General features: G+C 35.5%; 2 protein-coding genes across 3 annotated transcripts; one reads left to right on the top strand and one right to left on the bottom strand.

Annotated features, from left to right (window-relative positions):
• The first annotated feature begins 4,368 nt into the window (after positions 1 to 4,368).
• LOC131623528 (BTB/POZ domain-containing protein At3g05675-like) lies at positions 4,369 to 7,938 on the top strand. The gene is made up of 2 exons (XM_058894541.1): positions 4,369 to 5,754; positions 7,239 to 7,938. Exons 1-2 carry the CDS (start codon positions 4,579 to 4,581, stop codon positions 7,524 to 7,526), a joined length of 1,464 nt encoding a protein of 487 aa, XP_058750524.1. The 5' UTR covers positions 4,369 to 4,578; the 3' UTR covers positions 7,527 to 7,938.
• A 3,802-nt stretch (positions 7,939 to 11,740) lies between these two features.
• LOC131623527 (uncharacterized protein At1g01500-like) lies at positions 11,741 to 14,487 on the bottom strand. Of its 2 annotated transcripts, XM_058894539.1 has the most exons (4): positions 14,207 to 14,487; positions 13,848 to 13,987; positions 12,890 to 13,659; positions 11,741 to 12,184 (listed from the first exon to the last, which is right to left on the bottom strand). In XM_058894539.1, the coding sequence occupies exons 3-4, from the start codon at positions 13,595 to 13,597 to the stop codon at positions 11,957 to 11,959; spliced, it is 936 nt and encodes a 311-aa protein (XP_058750522.1). In that variant the 5' UTR covers positions 13,598 to 13,659; positions 13,848 to 13,987; positions 14,207 to 14,487; the 3' UTR covers positions 11,741 to 11,956. The 2 variants fall into 2 exon arrangements, with proteins under 2 accessions (XP_058750522.1, XP_058750523.1); XM_058894540.1 differs by lacking the exon at positions 14,207 to 14,487 and having other exon boundaries at positions 13,848 to 14,135.
• Between the last annotated feature and the right edge of the window lie 3,471 nt (positions 14,488 to 17,958).

Raw genomic sequence — 17,958 nt, 5'->3', positions numbered from 1 at the left:
GCTCAACATGAGAAGCAAAGACATGGGGAAAAGCAATTCTATAAAGAATCAAGCTCATGGAAATTGAAGCAAGCTGAGTGCTATAAAGCTTCAAGATCAGAAGCAAGAAGGAAGAATGTTCTGATATTCTGATGATAGAATATGCTTTCATTCTTATTCCTTATATGTTCTGATGCATGTTTTTAGTTACAAAATATGCTCTGCAACATTATGTTTGTGTGCTCTGATACATATTACATATTCTATGTTCTGATTCATTCATGCTGACTTTTGTCGTTTAGTTTGTTCTGTAACATTTCAGGATGTAAAGATGCTCTGATGATGCTCTGGTACATTCAACAATGTTCTGATACAATCTAGCATGCAATGACTCAAGAAGAAATTCAAGCTCTGAAGCTGTCCAATGGAAGCAAGAATCAGAAGCTATGAATATTCTGAAGATCTAGGAAATTCAAGTTCTGAAGCTGTCCTATGGAAGCAAGAATCAGAAGCTGTGAATGTTCTGAAGATCTAAGCATATGTGAACGTCTCAACTGAAATACTCAGGGAAGTCTTTTATTTATAAAATTCTTCTAGTATTTATTTCAGGGGGAGATTGTTAATCTCAGGGGGAGACATATTCACACAATGTCTATATGCTTATGCTATAGCTGTGTAATTGTCCTTAGCCATCTGTCTATTCTGATCGCAAATTCGTATCATTTATGTATGTTTTTGTCATCATCAAAAAGTGGGAGATTGTTAGAACAAGATTTGTTCTGATCAATATTCTTAGTTTTGATGATAACAAGCATATGAATTTTGTATGAGAGAATGTGGTACTCTAATACTATGCAATTTCCGTTTCAGGAATTATATAAAGAGTATGCACAAAATCAGCGCAAGAAGCAACTGACTCAGAAGGTTCAGCATGCAACATCAAAACATGGTCTGGCAAGACATCAGAAGATGGTCAAGCAGAATCAGAACATGGGTCTATGGAAGCATCAGAAGAACAAGAGATCAGAAGCAGAAGCACTGAAGTTCTCTCGGTATCACGCTCAGAAGCACTTCAAGGTCAGAAGACAAGAAGATGCACTGCACCAAGATGTTTGACTCTGATGATATTCAAACGTTGTTTACACAAACATCAGATCAGAAGCAAGTACTAGACTGGCAGGCTACTCTGATTGACAAAAGGAACGTTAGAAGCTATTAAAGGCAACGTCAGTAGACACAGCGGAAACAAGTCTCAAGGTAGTTGACAAAAGAGTGAAACATTAAATGCAATGCTGTACGGAATACGCAAAGCATTAAATGTTCCCAACGGTCATCTTCTCAAGTGCCTATAAATATGAAGTTCTGATGAGAAGCTATGTTACGAACTCTGAACCAACTTGCACAAACGCTGTTCAAATTCAAAAGCTCTCAAACTTCATCATCAAGCTCACTACATTGCTGTTGTAATATCTTAGTGAGATTTAAGCTTAAACTTAAGAGAAAATCACAGTTGTGATAATAGCTTTATAAGAAGCATTGTAACTCTTAAAAGAATTTGTTTACATTAAGTTGTAAGAACTAGAGTGATCAGGTTGTTGATCAGTATACTCTAGCAAGTCTTATAAGTTGTCTAAGTAGTTTGTTCCTAGAGTGATCAGGTTGTGATCAGGATACTCTAGAAGACTTAGCAGTTGTCTAAGTGGAAAACCATTGTAATCAAGTGTGATTAGTGGATTAAATCCTCAGGTGAGGTAAATCACTCCAAGGGGGTGGACTGGAGTAGTTTAGTTAACAACGAACCAGGATAAAAATCATTGTGCAAATTGTTTTTAACTTACAAGTTTTAAAGCTACACTTATTCAAACCCCCCCTTTCTAAGTGTTTTTCTATCCTTTAGGATGTTTGAATTTCCATGACTTTGGTTAGTTTATGGAAAACAAAGGTTCCAAGTACAATATAAGTTTTTGGGTGGCGTTTATCGTAGAATAGACTTCCAACTAAATTGGAACTTTTCAAGCATGGTGTGCTGAGGGGGCCTCACAATCTGGTTTGTCCTCTTTGTTTCGAGGTGGACAAAGACTTAGATCACCTTTTTTGTCATTGCTCTGTTTCAAGGAGGTGGTGGAACAAGATTTTTCTTTGGCTTCGGGTTGTTGATTCTTCTTCCTCTTGTTTCATTTTGGATCGTCTTGTTTCTTTGGAACAATCTTGTAAGTTGGCTTTTGTCTTGGATTCGGGTTGCTTTTTTGGTTTAATCACTTGTTGGGTTATTTGGAAATGTAAGAATGATATCCTTTTTAATTAATGGTCTCATTTTAGCCAATTTTGATGGGGTTGGTTTGATAAAATTACTTGCGTGGGATTGGTTCTTTCTGGGTTTTAAAGTCCCGCTTATGCTTTCTTGGGCGGAATGATGTATCGACGCGAGAAAGGCTTTGTATTGATGTTCTAGGTGGTAGTTGTTAGTTTGGTTCTTTTGATTGGGTTTTCTTTCCTTTCGATTTTTTGATATTTTGTAACCACTGATTTAGCACCCCTTGTGCTCTTTATATTTAATCTCTTTACTTATAAAATAAACTTTAAAAACATCTAATATATTTTTGAGAAAAGATATGGCTACACCAACTTTGACATATACACTGTATATGTGATGTATATGTATAGTATACCATCTATTTTTTATTTTTTATTATACTATATACATTAAAATTTGTAGGGGTGTTCAAAACCAAACCAACCCAATAGAAAACAGCAAATTAAACTAAACCAAACCAAAACCGCAAAAAACCGCATTTGATTCGAATTAGTTTGGGTCATCTTTTAACAAAACTGCACGGTTTGGTTCGGTCTGTGGTTTGTATTTTATAAACCGAACCAAACCGCATTATGTTACAACCTAAATTTTACTTAACTCACATTCAACCCAAACTTAAACCTATTATACCTTAGACTTATGATTGCCAACAATTTTCTCATCCTTACAAATATAATTTCAGTCCCTATCTTCTCAAATCTCTAATAACATTATCGCATATTTTTTGCCACACACATCTTCCTTCTTCTTCTTCTTTTATAATCTCTACTCTCTTATATTCTTTCTTTTTCACCTTCTCATTTTTATGTAAATGTTCCGTATTTCAGTTTCGTTTTTATCGCACATCTTCTTCTCTAATCTCTCAACACTTTTTTTTCTTTTTCACCTTCACTAATCTCTCATCTCTTCTATTTTTTGTTTCATTATAATAATTTGTATATTGTCTTATGCTATTATTTTATGTTTAATATTCCACTTTTGTCTAATTTAATTTTTACATATTAAATAGAAAATTGTTGTCAAAATATGACGAGTTTTATTGTTATTTGATAGTGTATGAATGTCTAAATACAAAATTATGTTGTCATCTATATGTGTATGTATGGCTCAGTAAAATATTTGTAAAAAAACCGAACCAACCGAACCAAACCGCATTAGTTTGGTTTGGTTTGGATATTTTTTAAAAACCAACCGAACCAAATCAAACAGCACGATTTTTTCTCTTACGGTTCGGATGTTTTTTTCCGTCAAAACCGTTCAAACCACACTCCGAATACCCCTAAAGACCTATGCCTCATTTGCAATAAAATTTAAGTGTTACGGTGTAATTCATACAATACAATATAACAATTTTGGTGTCAAGCGCATTTCTATATATTTTTAGCTAGGTATATAAGTGCTAGTGATACCGTTCAATGATGTAATTGATGTTATGTGAATTATAAATTTAAAACTTGTGTAATATTCTAATTTAAAAAATTATTATTTTTTATTTGTTATATAATATTTTAAAACCTAACCGTTGCCTAATATTTTAACACATAAGAAAAAAATTGTGAGAATATTTTTATAAAAATTATTGAACAAAATTGTAATATTTATTTAAATTAAAAAATGGTCAAAATTTAAAAATATTTTTTTATAATTTGAGCAGTTGTTGAGACACGTGCACTAAATTTTTGACGAATTATATATTTAAGGTTATATGACACCACATTATCTTTATTTATGCAACACTATATTTGGCACCAATGTGCAAATGTGATATTGATAGAAGAAAAAAAATATATGTAGATACATTTCATTTTCTTTTGACTCTGTTGCGTATAGATATATTCTACAGTTGAGCCTTATCCACACTGCTTTTATATATTACTTTAATATCTTACAATTATTATAGCGAAATTAGATTGACTGAAAATTATACAGTATTGTGAAGAAAAAAATTATTGCTTAAAAAAGAAAAAGAAAAAAATGCTTTAAAAACTGTATTCATGTTAATGATTTTTTTCCATTGTATTCATTCCGTTTGAAATTTGAATGTACTCGTTATAAATATAATACTTCTCTTTTGATTATATAAAAGAAATATTTTTGTTATATCTTCTTACATATAGTACCAGAGCTGGTAAAAGGTTTAAAAAAAAATAGCTATAAATAAAACTAATAAAATATCCCTTTGAATCTGTTCATCTAAATCCATTTCTCGCGAAACAGAAAATTCTTCTCCATTTCCTGCCAATTTCAAGTTGTTTCCCTCAAATTTTCCATCCTTTCCTCCCGACATGATACCCGCCGCCGGCGTTTTCAGAAAGAGGCAGCGCACCACTACCACCCGCCATTCCTCCACCGCCGGTATCGCCAACTCCTCATTCTTCGACATAACTCAAAACCACCACCGTTGCTCTCCAACCACCACATGTGACACCGCCTCCCTCTTATTCAACGATGCCTCCACCGCAGACGTCGTCCTCCGCCTCTTCACCGATACAATCTCCTCGCCGGAATCATCTCCCTCCGTCGACTCAAAGCCGATCTCCGATCTCCACGTTTACCTCCACTCGGACATCATTCGCCGGTCCAAATATTTCTCCGCCCTCCTATCCGACCGCTGGATCGGCAACGTCCACCCTCAATCTCCGTCGCAGGAGCAAACCACAAACCACGAACTCTTACGCTTAAACCTTGGAGTTCCACCTTCTCCTGGCTCGATCCAGAACCATCTCACCGTGCTGGAACTTCTCTACACGAACGATTTCTCAAACGCGGTGGAAAGCGTATCGACGGCTCTGGATCTCCTCCCTGTCGCGTTAGAATTGCTCTTCGAAGACTGCGTCCGGTGGTGTGTGAGTTATCTCGAAGCCGTGCCGTGGACGGAGGAAGAAGAAAACGGAGTGGTAAACCTAATTCCTTTCCTTAGCGAAGAAGAATCGAAAGAGCTTGTAGCTAGGGTTTCACCCGTAGGAGAAAACGCATGCGAGGAAATGCTGCAAGGTTTAATTTCATCGGCGATGAACAATTACGGAAACACAGCGTTCGTGAAAGCGTTCGTAGGGAAGATATTGAGGGACGTATCTTCACGAGTAACGGCGAAGAGAGTTTTGGAGGAAGCGTTTAGGAAAAGCTTGAAAACGGTGAAGCAATCGTTGGAGGATTATTCGAGTCCTGTTTTTAGAGGTGATCATAATGAAACGGAAGCTATTCAGAGGTTGAATCTTCATAAAGCTTCTACTATTGGGAAACATCTTCTATGGCTTGTGGAGAGGATGATTGAGCTTAGGGTAGCTGATGCGGCCGTGCGTGAATGGAGTGAACAAGAAGCCTTTACTGCTGATTTGAAGAGAGCGTTTCGTGATGATGCTTTGAGGAATATTGTGCCTGGTCTTCCTGCTGTTATTCTTCGTTGTACATCTAAGCTTGCTCATGCTGTTTGTGCTGGCACTATTTTGGCCTCTACTCAGGTATCCTCTTGCTAGTAACCTTTTATTTTTTCTATCGTATGCTATTGTAGGTTTGTATTATACATGAAGCACAAATACGAACACAGACACATATAACTCGATACTAGAAAATGAAAATGTACAATTTGATACTTGGAGAAAATGAAAATGATTGAATGTAACTACGCGGGTTGGTATTTATCGTTCTAGTGTCAAAAATACCAGACACATTTTAAATCTGAAGTGTTGGTGTTACTAACTTACTATGTGTATTTTTGCATGGAGAATGTGGATGTGGAATTTTAGTTCAAGAAAGAATTTGATAAGCATCTTATCAAAGTTATATTTAAGTATCAATAAACTTATACGGGATTTTAAGTAGGCTAAGAACTTGATAGATATTTCATTTGAGCAGCTCTTATATTGTGTATGTTAGAAGCTAATTGCACCTAGGTCTTCAAAGCTTTAATAAGGGTTTTGGTTTGCACCTCTAACTTCTCCTAATTTCAATGTGGTAGAGGTTCATTAGTTTGAATTGTTTGGAAATAGTTATTTATTCACTTGGTCTTTTTGGTTTAAAACTTCAAAAGTTACATTGATCTGACTGACGCAATTGGGTAGTGTTTAGAAAATTGATTTTGAATAATATTGCAACATTTGTTTGGACCAAATATAATAAAGTTTTTCTCTTAATCAAGTTGACCACCACCATACTCACATTTGAAGTCTTTCATCATTTTTCCAAATATGCTAGTCAAGCTAAGGAGATCTTTGATGCTTCACGATATTCAAATATGATTATTTGAGACCTTGTTTTACAACATGTCTTTGACTCAAACAATTTAATCTTATATTTTTTTTTTGATAAATGGTTTTTGTTATGACAGAATGCAACACTAAAAAATTCCAAGGTTATGTGATTGGTTATTTTTCATCCTATACTCCCATGTTTTATGTCATTTGAATTGGACTATTTCACGAACTTCTAATAAAGAGACACGTCAGCATTAATGTGTTTTGCCATCTATTTGCTTCGTAATAATTAGCATCACTCTATTTTTGTTATGAATTTTTTGCTTGCCCATATTACTTAAATAACAAATTAGTGCAAAATAGACAAATAATGATTGTTTCTTGTGTGTCTTCTGAAAATACCAAAGCTCCTATAATCTGTTTTAACTTTTGAGATCTCGGAAGTCGGAAGAGAACTATTAAAGCCATAAAACTTCCTTTGAATAGAAAGTGTACCTTACCTAGTTTTGATGTTTCCCCCTTTCACTTGATATTGATTTTTTACCATGTTAATTGCAAGCCATTGACGGTTTCTTGTAAAATTTCCTACGACAGCTATTTTTAAATTAACACTATTTTATCGAGCCATATATTTTATTTTATTTCTTTCATTTTATTCGCTTACATATTCGTCAGCTCTATAATACCATGTATTCATGCTTAGACAATGTTGAATTGAAGTGCTTTTACATACTTTTCTTTACTCAATTCAGGTGAGAAGGAAACTCGTAGAAGATTGGCTTCCTGTTTTGATTATATGCAAAGACAATGTTTCACCCGCCAGCAACAAATCGTTATATCTAGAACTGGAAGAAACTTTTTTGCAAATCATCTCCACATTGCCCATGTCAGATGCTCAAGAATTGTTGCAGCAGTGCCTCAGCTTTTCAACCCGAAATGTTGAAGACTGTCCTCACTTGGTAACAGCGTTCAACACCTGGTTCCGCCGTGCAGCCCATCCCTTCAAGTTAGATTGTCCGTACGATTCATCAGATACCTGATCTGCTGGAACTTTGTTGGCAAGCTTGTTAAATATTGTACAGTTTGTAAAAAAAAAAAAAACTTTTTAGAAAGTTGAACAGTAACTTTGTACATATAACTGGTTTCTGTCTTCTAAGACAAACATCAACCAAGATACTTAGACCCTGTCCTGTGGTTGTTGGCATGTCTGGTATGTTCCCTGAAATGCAAGATTTTAGTTGCATGTATTTCTCAGTTGAAATGATGCTTTGCAATTTTGGGATAAAGTGGGGAAAGAAATACTAGCTTTGGATTTCTTGTGAATAAATCCATTTCTCTGCTTAAACTTTTTGCATTTTATAAATTGTCCCTCATTATTATCATGGACTAGGATCTCTTGTGAATAAATTCATTTCACCCAAAAAGTTTCAAATTTACGAAATTAATGATTAAGTTTTCTTATATTCATGGTTCAATTAATTTCGTAATGTGAATGAATTTGATATAGTTCAAATAACTTCCTACTATGAATGAAATTGATGTTTATTTTATTAGAGAAGAGAAGTGGCCGAATTAGTGTGTGCGAGAAGCAAGTAGACGGTTCATTTCAGCTGGTATGGGAGAAAACAACAGGGAAAAGTGGCTTTCGGTGTTTGTCTGATTAGAAAGTGGAGTAAGTCAAAATGACAACTGTGCATGAAAGGAAGATGGAGATAGAGATAATAATGAGGGTCAATATATAAATCTTAAATTTGATGGAGATAGAGATAATAATAATAATGACAATTTATTAATCTTAAATTTATAGTTGATCATAGTAGATTACGTGCTTGCTTTATAGCTTTGACAAATAAACATCTAACTTCCTGGCAGAAACAATACTTGGCCGGTGCACGTGCCTCCGTAGCACGGGTCGAATTAGTCGATCTACTATGTAGGTCAGAAACCGGTGCGAAAGCCAAAAAAACATCTAACTGACTCATAAAAGTTGATTAGTTATGTGTTTTGTTTTCACAAGAGAAATGTTAGATGATCCATTACTTTATAGATATCACCTATCAAAAAACAGGAGGCATAATTGGACCCTGAGGCATCCCAGGCTCAGGAGGCAGCAGAGGAACGAGGCTCGTCAGACTTATCATTGTCGTCTCTTTACCTGGACCATCAGACATATCTAGGACGGAGAGGTAAAATTTAGTTGAATTCATTCTTTTGAACATATTTTGTTGGATTCATTCTTATTAAATTATGTATGCAGGAATGTGAGCCGCTAAATATCATCAACCATGGGCAAAAGACTACTAGCCTGCCTCAGCCTATTGAGTCGTGGTTTCAGGAAGTTCTGCAGCTATTCGGGATGTGATACCTGTGCAAGATCGGTTATGTTATAATTAACCATGGCATGCTTAATGCGTTTGTAGAGAGATGACACACGAAGACGTCATCATTTCATCTACCACATGATGAGATTTCTATCACACTAGACGATGACGCGTGTCTGCTGCATCTTCGGTTAGGGGGAAACTTTTAGATCATGGGAATATTACCAAAGACGAGGGGATGAAGTTGATGGTATAATATTTAGGAGTTGACCCAGAGGCTGCCATGGAGGAGTCTGATTTCACACGAGGGGCTCATGCTAAGTTTATCTTCTTGAAGAAGGTGTTTACTGATGAGATACTGAGAGCATAACAAGATGTTGGTGATAACGAGCGGGTACTACAACATAGAGCATATGTTACGAGAGCATACATGCTATATTTGGTTGGAACTACCATTTTTATGGACAAGAGTGTCACTTACGTGAATGTCATCTACCTACGGTACTTCGAGGACTTTGAGCGGATCCATGAGTATAACTATGAGGCCGCTTGTTTGGTCTACTTATACTATAAGTTATCTGAAGGATGTATGTGAAAGACAAAGCAGATGACATTCAGTATCACACTTTAACGGTAATGTTTCTTGATCTTTTAGTGCCCGTGTGTCATTTTCATGCAACGACATTACTAACTAAAGATTTGTGTGTTCCAACACTTTTCAAGCTTGGATCCTCCATCACTTCCCATGCATCTCCAGCTGGTCATGTGACCCGGCTTGTATTGAGGACATGTCGCGTGCTTCTGCATTCTTCTCGCTCACAGGGAACCAGGTGGCAGAGTCATTCAAAGTGTATATTGACCGCTTGGTAACAGAGGATATACATTTAATTCTTACGCCGATCACCGTGAGACGATTCCCTTTGATGACATTGTCTTATACTCGGGATTGTTGGCTTGCGGGTCACATCTGACGTCTCCTTATTTGCTTGAGCGTGTCATGCGTCAGTTCGGCTACATGCAGTATATTCCCAAAGATCATTTTGTGTCTGCTCCTTCCATTGTGAAACAAAGATATGGATGCAATGTTAATGATTATGTTAATCATCTGGTGCCATATGAGACACGGTGTACCATAGCTGAGAACTATAACTACGTAGACGATTACATCTGATGGTTCTTTCAAGTGTCACATCCTTATATGGTACAAGATGCTCTAGGAGGTCCACCTTTGCAAGCTCATCAGGAGATACTAGAAGAGGAAAAGACTAGGGCAGATCATGTTGTTGATGTGTTGCTTAGATGTCATCGTATTTGGAGATTGGGCAGACATGTATTAATGGAGGACTCTTTCCGGATGACTATAAGGTGAGGGACGTTGTAGATGCCTTGATCGGGGGAGGCTCGGGAAGCTCTACAATACAGGAGGCAGCGTAGGAACAGGGGGCACGAGGTCGATTCCGAGTTTGTCATACGCGGTAGATTATAGTACTTATACTCTGAATATATTTTGGATTGTATTTTATTTATCGACTTTGTTATAACTTTTGGGTTGAATTTATGTACTCTTGACTTATAACTTTATATATGTTATTTTTTTCAAAGTCTTAGTATTGTCAAATCATAGCATACCTTCTAACTATTTAATTTGAGAAACACTTAAAATTAACTAGAATTTACTGTTAGGGATAACAGCGGGTCGGGTCGAGTGCGAGTTTCACACTACCCAAACCCGCACCCGAAATCGACACCCGAATCCAATCCCAAATCCATATGCTATTCGGGTGGCAAAGTAACACCCACCACCCGAACCCGCCGCAAAATACATAAAATATATTTTTCCTATAATTTTTCTACAACTTTCCTCTCTGTGTGTGTGTGTGTGTGCGTGCGTGCGTGCGTGCGTGCGTGCGTGCGTCCGTGCGTGCGTGCGTGCGTGCGTCCGTGCGTGCGTGCGTGCGTGCGTGTGTGTGTGTGTTACACTACCCAAACCCCCCGCACCCGAACTCAAATCCAGTTAACTCGAGTTTTCACCCGTTGACTCAGGTTCGAGTGCGGGTGAGCCCCGCTGGTTTGAGTTTGCTTGTCATCCCTATTTACTGTATACATTGGATCCAAAGATACATCTCTCCTCGCACCCGAACTCAAATCCAGTTAACTCGAGTTTTCACCCGTTGACTCAGGTTCGAGTGCGGGTGAGCCCCGCTGGTTTGAGTTTGCTTGCCATCCCTATTTACTGTATACATTGGATCCAAAGATACATCTCTGAATGTTTTACATAGATGTATCTCTGAGATAATCTAACGCTTAAAAAATAAAGGTTTGTCCAATGATGCATCTCCAAGATAATCTAATGCTTAACAAATAAATGTTTGTCCAGAAATGAATCTCTCAAATAATCTAACGTTTAATAATAAAAGATGTGTCCAGAGATACATTTTCAAAAGTTGAAAGTGATTTTTGAAATTCCTTAAGATGTTTTTAAGGTACATAGAATGAGTTAAAAATTTAAAAAAAAAAACATTGTTAGTAGTGACACCCAAACCCAAATCTTGTATTCAGTTACGTGTTGGATGTTTGTATCTGTAGCCAACCCACAAACATGATTTTTGTGTGAAGAAGAGATAGCTACTTTTACCCACCAACCACTCACTTCTTGTATGGTGTTTTTAGGATTTAGATAATCTAAAGTGATTAAAATGTAAACTGAAAAAATGAATTTGTTATTTTAACATATTCGCAAGGAGTTTTAATAAATAGAGTCAAAGTTAAAACAAGTGTAAAGGCATGAATGCAACTGTAAACAAAAAAATGATGTATCAATTGATACATTTTTGTCTCAGAAAAGGTGCTTTGTTGTGTGATCACTGAAAATCAAGACTAAACCCCTTTAAATCAATGTTATAACTTATTACCACTTAAGAAAATGGAGAAAATAATCAAAAACTTCATGCTTTACTCAAACATCATAACTGGTAGATAGTGTAACAAAAAATAAAACTATATTACATATAACAAGCAAGCCAAAATTATATTTATATATGTCATGCACTCAGTGGACAAGACATTAACAAGTTGCCTTTGGACCAAGATGGAGATCGACAGAGCTAAGGTTAGTTTTATTTGAATCAAGAGGAGAGAGCTGGAGTAGTTTACAGTAGCCGTCTTCTGAATTGGCCGGTGGCGCCTTGATATGTTTTAACCATTATGCCGACTCCAATGCCGATTCCAAGACAAACACTGAGTCCAATACCAACGCCAACCCTAACACCGGCGTTAAACCATGAAAGTTCTCCATCTTCACCGTCAGCGTATGCTGTTCTTGTGTAAAGGCTGTGATAATCCTCGTCTTCGTGTTTGTCGAGCATGTAATCTGGGCCCTGCAGTATTGGCATATACATATTTAGAAGGATTATCTATAATTTGTTGGGAAAATGGATCTTCAAATTCCAATTGGTTTGGTTATAAATTGTGCACATCTTGCCAAGGGAACCAATTTCAGCAACACTATTCGAGAGCGTGTGATGTTAATTTGCAATCTGCAAGTGCTTGAGAGGGGGAAAGCTATTTCTCAAACACTACACAGAATTGAGCAAGAAAAGTTACGGAAAAAACGAAAAACAAAAGCTCAGAAAGAAAGCAAATATAATCTAGAGTTATATCATAGTTTCATAATGTTCCAACTCCTACTAGGCTAGGACGTCGCTAGACATCAATCAAATACAAATAACACTGTTAAACTATCTTATGTTCCAAATGACTCAATGAAATTACAATAAGCCAGTTAAAACAAATTCAGACCAGTGTTGTCAATCACAGATCGCAAAAAAATATAAATGTTTGATCAAATTCCATTAAATTACAGTGCTATAGCATCACTACAATCTCGTGTACTGAATAGTGTATCACAGAACAATAGAACTCCGCTATGTCATAGTGCTATAGCGCCACTATTTGACAACACTAACTCAGACAAAGTGTAAGCAAGAATGACCTTAACTAGATTGATGACTTAAAATAGCTAAAGATGAGAATTTAAGAAGCACGCCTAAAATGTGATAAAACGGGTACTAATTAGTAATTACCTGCAAAGCAAGCGCAGAAGAAGGATCTTTTCCATTTTCATTTGCATCATTCTCTGGAATCGCTTTCAACACCCCTTTCCTTGAATGTCTTTTTTGAGAACTAAGATGCAATGTCTTTGTTAAGATGATTGGAGTACCAGAGAACGACCCCGCAATGTAGACCTCAACTGTTGGAAGAGTTGTTTCTGGCAACAGCAATTGCTTCTCCTTAAAGAACCTAGTGCCAGGAATTATGTTTGACTCACACTTCATACTCCAACTTTGTCCATTAGAATTCGATTCTCTAACAACGCCATTGCTGTTACATAATTCTAAAGCACCAAAAAGAAGCAGGTTATCTTTATCAAACACCTCAAACTTCACACTACCACTCATCCTTATACTATCCGTGCTTACAAATGTAACTTCTTCTGATTTCCGATCCACTCTATCTCTTTTGAGAAGGGTTGACATCCCATCAGAGTATATACTACTACGAACACCATTAACTTCAAGAAGCGTATCAGGATTCAAAGGAACATGGTTAAGTGTAAGTACCTCAGGAGTGGTATTATCAAACTCACACTTGCAAACTCTTACATAAAACACCCGAATATCCAACCACGGTAACGAACCCTTTAAGGAGGGTTGATAAGAGTGAGTGTGCCTAGCAATAGAGTATCCATTTTCTGCTGATCCATTTCCATTAACCTTGTAAGAATTCTCCATCGCAAGACGGTTCAGTTTTCTTTCTCATTCAAATTCTCTCATTTCAACTAGACCATAATCCACTGCAGCAACAAAAATAATTCAGTCAGTTAAAATCTGGACATGCAGAGAACTAAACTAAGCAGTCATCAAAAAGGGGTAGGAAATTAAATTGAATCTAACAAAAAGAAAATAGTTTCACTAACAGAAGCAATAAAACAAACAGGTTGTACTCAAAAACTAGATGCTTTTTGAGGTAATAGAAACTAACCTTTACGCAATCAGATTATAAAATTCAAGATGAATTGCAAGCCAAGGAAATATCAGAAAGAAGAGGAAGATATGAATCTAGAAACTCCTGGAACATATCATATCAAATCGGTGGCTAAATCTGCAGAAAGCCGTTCCTATCTGCAATCCAATTAAACAAAAATCGCATGAATTTGCGAAAGAAAAATTGAAATTTGCAGAAAGCAAATGAATCTGTGTTCTAATCTAATAGAATTAGACAAAAATAATGCCGGTGAAACACGACAAACAGAACCAGCATCATAGAATACGACAAAAAACCGTCACTACACATTAACGATGTAAAATTAAAGTCTACAACACAATGAAAACCGCACTCACCACAAAATATCTTGTGGCTTTAGGTTTGGCCCCAAAATTAAAAATCGAATTTTGATTATTATAATTATGTGTGGAAATTAACAATGAAGCAAAGAGAATAAAGGTTTCTGAGTCACACCCAGAATTTATCAGAAAGAGAGAAATAGATCCTTAATAGGTAGGTTGTTTGTTGAGATGTGGGTCCCTTTGAATCAGATATTTTTTTAAAGATCTTATCCACGAGAAGGAGAGTGTGAAGAAAATTCGTTGAAATGTGCTGGTGGAGCGTTTTTAAGGTTAGCAGGGTTCCTCGATTACTTGCAAGGTTGGAATTTAAAGCCAAAACTGTGCTATGTGGGTCACTTTTGTTTTTTTTTTAATATTAGTTATGTGATTTTAATTAATTTATTAGTTAATTAAAGATGACAAACTCTGTCCTATCTATTCCATTGAAAATTTGAAATAAAAAAAATATATGATAAGATGGGAAAAACACGCATGCTATTCAAAAAAAAAATAAAATAAAAAATATAATGATATAATTGAAAGTGTGAGTCTAAAATTTTAATCTATTTTATGAAAAAGTGAGCGGAATAGAGTGGAGCTGTGGATATTGTATTTTTTAAATTTAAAAATATAAAAATTTATGTTAATGTCGCATTTGTTAAAACTCACATAAAATAGAGAAGGACAAGACGAGACATGTACATTAGAGTCTGCGAGCTTAAGCTTTGACCCTATCCATATTAAAGTGCAGCAAAACATACATGTTCGACGGATCGTACTTATTTTGTCACTTCTAATTGAGATTAATTTTTTATCTCACTTTTATATTTAATATTTTATAATTTTTTAATATAAAAATAATAATTACGTATTTTGTTGGTTTGTATGAATTAGATATCTTGTAAAAAATATATAAAATTTGTTTCGAGTTAGTAAGATTTAAGCGACGAATAGGATTAACCCAAAATTTTAAGGTGTTTAAGGTATAATGCACCCACAACTTTGAGACACATACTCTATTTACGACACGAACAATTATTCACTTATAGATGTTATATAACGGTTCTCCGCATGAGACGTCTCTAATCGTATATCATATATAAGATATCTCATGTGAGATCTAAGAGATGTTCTAACCATAATTTACTCTACTATTTTATTCTTCATTCAATGACTTATACATTTGAGTGTTAAATTTGCAAGTGCGCCTCATCTTCATCGTACTGAAAGTTTGCTCCATCATACCAAGACTTTAGTCCATCACTTCGTCATACATTTTGTGTTCCTTTCATTTCTTTTTTCCTTTGGAACCGTGATGGTCCTTTAGAACCAGCCATGTCTACCCCACTATCAACAAAAAGATAATGCTCGTTATAAATTTGAGAATAACTCTAAAAGTTGATATGCTACCTAACCTCTTTGCCATTAAATTCTCGATCATTCAAAAATCTAGAAGCTTTGATGAAAATCCTTTATATAAAATCCATAAGTTAAAAATGATACAAAAGCAAATAAGCAACCTCACTAGTATTAAAAATACATAAATTTATTGGGAGTATTTGTTTAGTAGAAATATTGGTGGTGAGTGAAACATTTAGACAAAAACTTAATTCGTTGTCATATACTAAATTTATTTTTATACATAAAATAATAATTAAAAAAATATTAATTTCACATTAACGGATCCACAGATTGAGAAACTCCAATCCAATACCCAAACCAAAGTTATACAAGTTGTCGTGGGTTGAGTCGGATATACCCGTAAATGAATAGATAGAAATAATTTTCTTATGCATGACATTACCAATAGTGTCGTTACAATATTTTTCATAAGATGCAATGAGAGTGGAGACTTGATTAGAGGGGATAAATCATGTTGGGTGAGAATATGGAGTAGAGAAATGGTTTATAAGGGTGATTAGACCCTTATTAAAAATTTGACAGATTTTTCAAAAATAGAATATCAGAGATTTTTCAAAAATGTGTGGAAGTCTTAAAGCGAAAATAGAGATCTTATGCTTATATTGGAAGTCAACCATGTTTACAAATACACAAATCTCACAAATTGTTCAAAGACAATACACAAAAGTTGCACACAATGATTAATTGTGTAATCGTAGATTACACAAGATGTGTCAAGTATAATGATTCAATGGTTATCGGATTCTAACAGCACTAGTTTTCCAGATTTCAACTAGCATTAAAGCTCAATTAAATATCAATTCTAACCAAATCTAACCTTATGTAATAAATCGCTACCGAAACGGATAAATGATAAACTATGCTAAGAATTGATAATCTAAGCATGAAATATCCTACGAAAAATTAAAATGCCAGAGTGAGACAGAGAGAGAGAGACACACACACACACAGAGAGAGAGACAGACAGAGAGAGAGATGTACGACAGGATGCATAGTGTTTTGCCTCAATCGGCCTTGCAGGAGTCTACTCCACCCTCCAATGGTTTTCTATTAAGAGTTTTTCTTCTACTATGTTTTGACAAATATTATTCGAGCTCATACAATCACCAATCCCCAATAATATTTAGAAGAATGAATCTTCTATCTGGATCTTGACTTGTATATAGCCTTTAGGTTGAACTCTCTATGAAATCTTTACTTGATTCTCGCTTCTTGAATATTCATGCTTCACCATTTTGCTCCAAGTCTTCGTATGTGGCAATCACCCTTGACCCCACCAATTTCTTGAGCGATAAATTGTCCGAAGATTGAGAAGAACTCATACCCTATTCATAGGCTCCACACAACACTACTAAGGTCAACTGGAGAGAAGAACCTCTTTCTTTTCACTAGAATTTGTCGATGCCCATTACAACGACCACAATATTGCAAGCTTCCTAAAAATCTTAACAAACTCTTTAAGAACGGTTAGTTTCAAGTCATGTCTCACTCAACAATTACATATCTCCATAATCAAGATCTAAATATAAACAAGAGGTTGAAGATGAAATAAATTATGTTTGGACGAAATTTTGAGAAGAATAAATATTCCATCTAGATCTTGACTTTAATATAGCCTTTATGTTAAACTCTCTACGAAATCTTTACTCGATTCTCGCTTCTTGAATCTTCCAACTCACCATTTTGCTCCAAGTCTTAGTATGTGACAATCACCCTTGATCCCACTGATTTCTTAAGTGATAAACTGTCTGAAGATAGAGAAGAACTCCTACAGTGCTCGTAGGCTTCCATACAACACTACCAAGGTCAACGGGAGAGAAGAATCTCCTTCTTTTCACTGGAATTTGTCAGTACCCATTACAACAACCACAATATTGCAAGCTTCCTGAAAATCTTAACAAACTTTTCAAGAACAATTAGTTTCAAGTCATGTTTCCCTCAACAATTACATATCTCCTGTAACATCCCGGAAATTTCATCCAAGATATGACTTAGAAAGTATCAATTATACTTGTTTAAACGAAATAAAAGGTTATGAAATTAATCAAACTCTGTGACCATTCAAGTTCATAAGCGGAAAAATCACTGCATTTCTAATTCATTCGAATGAAGATAAATAAATAACTTAAAATATATTATGCGGTCAATTTCTAAACTACTAAAATATTTTTATTTTGAAAATCCATTCTTCCCCGCAATCACGCATCAAGCAAACACCAATCACTTTGAGAACTCCACATTAGTATCTAAAATGTTGTTGTAAGGGACAGTTATCCATATCAAAAATAAACTAGGCTTAATAGCAACTTTGGTCCCCTTATTTTACTTTTTTTTTTTAATTTTGA

The sequence above is a fragment of the Vicia villosa genome, unplaced genomic scaffold (genome assembly GCF_029867415.1).
Source record: "Vicia villosa cultivar HV-30 ecotype Madison, WI unplaced genomic scaffold, Vvil1.0 ctg.000073F_1_1, whole genome shotgun sequence".
Taxonomy (NCBI): domain Eukaryota; kingdom Viridiplantae; phylum Streptophyta; class Magnoliopsida; order Fabales; family Fabaceae; genus Vicia; species Vicia villosa.
The sequence above is the reverse complement of the archived record's forward strand: the minus strand, read 5'-3'. Positions and strand labels throughout refer to the sequence as shown.